This window comes from Penaeus japonicus, unplaced genomic scaffold (assembly GCF_977035675.1).
Source record: "Penaeus japonicus unplaced genomic scaffold, GWHDUDI00000001_assembly GWHDUDI00000031, whole genome shotgun sequence".
Classification (NCBI taxonomy): Eukaryota; Metazoa; Arthropoda; class Malacostraca; order Decapoda; family Penaeidae; genus Penaeus; species Penaeus japonicus.
Window position 1 is genome coordinate 1,678,392 of NW_028234433.1, and position 5,000 is coordinate 1,683,391.

The 5,000-nt window shown below is 41.9% G+C and overlaps 1 protein-coding gene across 1 annotated transcript in view; it reads left to right on the forward strand.

Annotated features, from left to right (window-relative positions):
* LOC122245226 (uncharacterized) overlaps window positions 1-2,251 on the forward strand; it is a 2,634-nt gene extending 383 nt beyond the window's left edge. Inside the window, exons 2-6 of the mRNA XM_043003175.2 lie at window positions 532-633; window positions 1,305-1,353; window positions 1,493-1,575; window positions 1,739-1,918; window positions 2,083-2,251. Coding sequence (XP_042859109.2) covers window positions 550-633; window positions 1,305-1,353; window positions 1,493-1,575; window positions 1,739-1,918; window positions 2,083-2,109 — 423 coding nt within the window. The 5' untranslated portion in view covers window positions 532-549 and the 3' untranslated portion in view covers window positions 2,110-2,251. The remainder of the gene's footprint in view (window positions 1-531; window positions 634-1,304; window positions 1,354-1,492; window positions 1,576-1,738; window positions 1,919-2,082) is intronic.
* Window positions 2,252-5,000: the final 2,749 nt, after the last annotated feature.

A 5,000-nucleotide genomic window follows, 5' to 3' on the forward strand; every position in this document is an offset into this window, starting at 1 on the left:
GTGAGGTGAAACTCCTTAAATTACGAGCAGAATCATGTTAAAAGCAATTGGTCTTGTGCCTCGGGTTTCTAAAGTATATATAACTTTTCAACCAGATTGATATTTTATAAATCAGGAGGGCAGGTATGCAGTTGATATCACTCTCAATTGGTAGAGATCATAATCTCTTATAAAAGCAAATTCAAGCAAAGTCAAATAGTTCTTAATTAATGGAAATTGTAAATAATGTACCTGCCCGCCACTAGGGATATTGAACCAGTTGTAATCTTCATTATAGACCGCAGTAATTTTGAGGTACAAATGTATAGAACTCTGCCTATGCAAGCAAGAGTCCCTTTTTGAAAGCTATTTCAGTGGTTGCACGGTTATCGTTAAAGGGAAAAGTCAGGAAGAGGAGACATTAAATCTTGTAATCTTTACCACCGGAATGGGAAAATTGTACCCAGTTTCTGCAATAAACTATTTTTTCGGTAAGAAATAATGGAAAACTTTACCCAACGAGGACTTAATAAAAATGTTTCTTCCCTTTAGAACGGACCAGAAGCAGACATGGCTCGCAGGTGCACAGTCGGCAGCTGCATATGCGGGATCAGCTTGCGCGATGGGACCCTCATGATCGCTGTAGCCATGCTGGTAAGGCGAATGAGTGTGAAACTAAACGGTTAAATGTAGGAAGTATATATGGTAATTTTCAGACCGGCGCCTCCTTACTAAGTACCATGATTTTGGTATCAGTGTATTCATCTTCTCGCCAACTAATTTAGGCGATATTACTCGTGATTCCCCCTTACCCCCTCCCCCCCTACCACCCCAAATCCCCACAATTGGGGCCTCGATAACAGGGCACGAGGTGGATCAGACATCCAGAATGTGACCCTCCTGTCCGGGTCTTGGGTCTGGGGGGGGGGGGGTCTGGGAAACAATCGCGCACCGCCTGTCTGCAACTCTAACCTACCGTAAATACGTAGAGGATGTTGGCATTTCAGGGCGGAGTGGAGGTTGGGGTTGCAAGGGGTGCAGCCCCCTGCAGTTTGATTTACTCGAGATAAATCTGTTTATTCTGCTATTTCACTATTTCGTACCCCCTGCCGTATAGGAGGGGGCGGGGGTCTCGGGTAAATTCGACTCGATTTGAATAGAGGAATCCATAATGCGGTATCTAGTAAGGAAGCAGTCTTAAGAAATTGCCTGTGATATATAATCATATAATTTGTATGTTAGATGTATACATCTATAATTAATCTAGAATGTTCTATGTATAAGCTCGGTGATATTCGTCTTTTTAAGTGTAATGACCTTTGCAGATCCTTTCGATAATGAGGCTCACATTTTCCGTCATAAACATCTGCAATGGTGAGTAGGAGGCGGTAGAGGATGGCAGTGTCTCTGGAAATGATATACAAATATGTAAAGATATTATTTGAAGGGAATGGCCAGAGTGAATCTATAGAGCCGTTGAGGCATGCGCTGAGCCGATTTACTTTTCCCACAGACCGAATCGAAGGCTATTTCGGCATGCTGGTCGAGGTCATCAATCTGCCTTTGGCGGGGCTGCTTTTATTCGCCGTCTTAAGGGTAGGTTTTTGAGGCTTTTAGAACTCGAGAGAAAAAGTGGAGGAAAATAGATAAAACAAAAATCTATGAAATGAAAACAGGACCTCGAATGCCATTTGATTAGAAAGTATTTTAAGGTTTTCTAGGTTTAACCTAAAGATAACCCGGTTGTCTTCTGGCACAGGATGAAGAGAATCTGTTCAGCTTCTGGGTCTGGAACACGTCCGTCGTCGCCGGGGCCACCCTCGTCTACGGCTGCATCATCATCGAGGCCGTCAACAACCTCTCCGACGGCGTGGCCAGCGTCGCCATAGCCTTCGTGCAGCTCTACTTCATGTTGGTCGTCCGCTCACACGGCTTCTCGGTGAGTGCGGTCTCAGCGCCTTCTTTCTTTTTCTTTTTTCTTTTTCTTTCCCTTTCTTTGTCTTTTTTTTTTCTCTTCCCATATTGACTCGTTCCTATGAACATTTCTTTTCATTATGCTTCATCAAACCAAAGATATTAATCCTGACTCTCGACCCCTTTCAGTTCCAGAGCAATTCGGAAATAGTCTAGCGCTATGATTTTACTACAAGATACTCTTCGTTCTGTATGTAATTTTAAGATGTCTTAATCTATGTAAACACGCATGTATTTCTGAAATGTAATAATAATTTTATCTATGCTTTAAGTTAAAAATACACGTTTTTATTGTATACTTGTTCGTTTTACTGATCTATCCTGTCGGTGTAGATACTGAATGAAGGTTCTTTTAAATCGATGCTACTTTTAAGACGTGTATGAAATATTCCATACAGTATATTTAATGAAGTACAGAACTCCTATGACCTTTCACACACAATCTTAAGTTTGTGCTTCTGCTAATTTTGAAAGATTGATAACCGTATGAACAAAAGCTGATCCAGGAAATAAGGCTGTTGGAAATCAGTTCGAGAAAAGGACTAGGATAACCCTTTGGTCAGATTATATAGCAGATGGTGGTAATAGTAATTAAAGGTCAGATGAGAAATTGTGGTAATCTAACTATTTAGTCCTTGAAGGAGGTAACACTTGTGTGAAGGATATTTAGCTTAATTACGTGCCTGAGTCTTACTTTAGTTTAAAAAGTGACTGCAATGCATATTGGAGAGTTCAATAATAAAATTAAAATTTATCAATAATTCATTCGATATAAATTAAGTCATTAGTGGATTCGTTTAGCATTGGCATTGACTTCAACGCTTGTTTATTTTTTTTTAAATTTCCTAATGTTTTTTGTAATTTTCTTTGCCCTGCAAGACGTTTCCATTTCACAAATGTGCGCGCGCAGCATCTCCACCTCGGTCCATGCTACACAGGATCCACAAACTGCACGTAATCCTAGCGGTAAGCAGGATACCGGTCGTTATGAAGCTCAAAATCCTCGTGAGGGCGACGCAGGCAAACGACATCGTGGAAATAGAACTAGTGTATAATAGGGCCTCACGACATGCCCCTGGAGAAGAAGAAGAAAAAAAAAACTACCGTGCGAACAACCCTAGAATCAATGAGGGAAGTAAGCTAAACGGAACAGCGAGCGAGACTTTAATCTCCGTAGGGAATGGGTGGATGCTTTTATTCGTCCGTTTAGAACGAAATGTGCATAACCTTTGAAAATGAATCTTGCTTCACGGGATAAAGATAATAGTTAAGAAGAGACAAACTACTTCGAGGCTTTTCAATAAGCCTAGATAAATTACACATTAATAAAATGAACAATACTAATCCTCGCCAATTATTCGACGAGGACTAAAACGATAAGCAAACTGAATGATTAGTCATATCAAAATGAAGCGTCAAAACTACGAGGAAAACTTGACTCAAGCGAGACAAAAGCAGAGAAATTACGGTGGGACCTGCCATCATAAAAATAATCTGAAATGTGTGAGAGGGTGTAAAAGATTCTAAGTGCTAAATAAGTGAATAAGCCACCAAAAAAAAAGTCAGATGCATGCACTTCCCAACACCAAATACCAATCCCAAATTTGATAAATATAAATCAAACAAAAGCCCGAATCATCAAAAAACCTGCTTAGCAAGACCAACAAACCTTTTATTTAATCACGTGCAATAAGCAAATGAAACCAGAGGTCATGCTGTCAAAGCAACTGCAAAGAAACCGCATAACATTCAGCTGAAGGTTATGAATGACAAAAATGCAAGTATACGCTCTGGAGATACGAGCAGAAGCTGGAACAACTTCAGCAAAATGTTATATCAGAGCCTCCCAGCCAATTGTACAAGGGCCAAAAACGGATAATAAACAGGTTAGCGAAAAGTCCCAAGCTTCACAATCTGGGCACAACACCGTAAAGACCAGAGAACAGGAAAGAGTAAAAGCACCGTTCAAGCTGGCGAGCTGTGCCCCGTTTCGCCATCTTTGAAGAAACGGGCAGCAAAGCTTGCCAACGCAGTGCACCCGTGTGAACTCTCCTTATGTCTCCCTCTCCCTCCCTCCCCCCCTCCCCTACCTCTCCCTCCCTCCCCCCCTCCCCTACCTCTCCCTCCCTCCCCCCCTCCCCTACCTCTCCCTCCCTCCCCCCCTCCCCTACCTCTCCCTCCCTCCCCCCCTCCCCTACCTCTCCCTCCCTCCCCCCTCCCCTACCTCTCCCCCCCTCCCCCCCTCCCCTACCTCTCCCTCCCTCTCCCCCCCTCTCCCCCCCTCCCTCGCCCTCGCCCTCGTGTGGACAAACAATGTCTGATACATATCATGAAAAGCTTTGCTCTTACAATGGCACTGCCAAGGCATTACCATTGAATAGGAAAAACGACAATCTCATTTGCAAACTTAATCCTATATCTGAAATTTATATGCTAAATAGCTGTATAATTCAAGTACAACCAAAAAGAAGAAATAAAAACAGGACGTTTGGGGAGAATAACACTCCTAAGAAATCACATCTCGACGAATCCCATTGCCCGGTCAGCGCTCTCCTGGTATCACCATATGTTCAAACTCAACCCATCGAGACCAGCACCTGTCTACATCCAACCTGCTGACGGACTGAGAATGCGTGGATCAGCGAACTCCCCTTCGTCCAGTGGTAAAAACTTGTCATGGGGATATGGTTAGTATAACCTCAATCCTTTTCATATCTAAACTTAAAAAAAACTATCGATACTTTCAACGAATTTTGCATTTTACATGGTAGGTTTTAGGAGAATACATAGAAGTGGTCATCTTTCAATAATTATTGAAAGGTTATGTGCGATACCAGAAACAACCCACAGCCACCTTATGGCAGCTTTCTGATGCTAGGCCAGGAAGAATATTTATTTATTTTCATTATATTTAATTTTTGAGATCTTCATCAGATGAGAATTAATGTTACTCCCCAAAAATGGAGAAAAAAATCCCCTTGACTTAACTGTACTAAGAACTACCACCAGTTATTAAGATCGTATTTATATCCTGTTGAACATTCCAC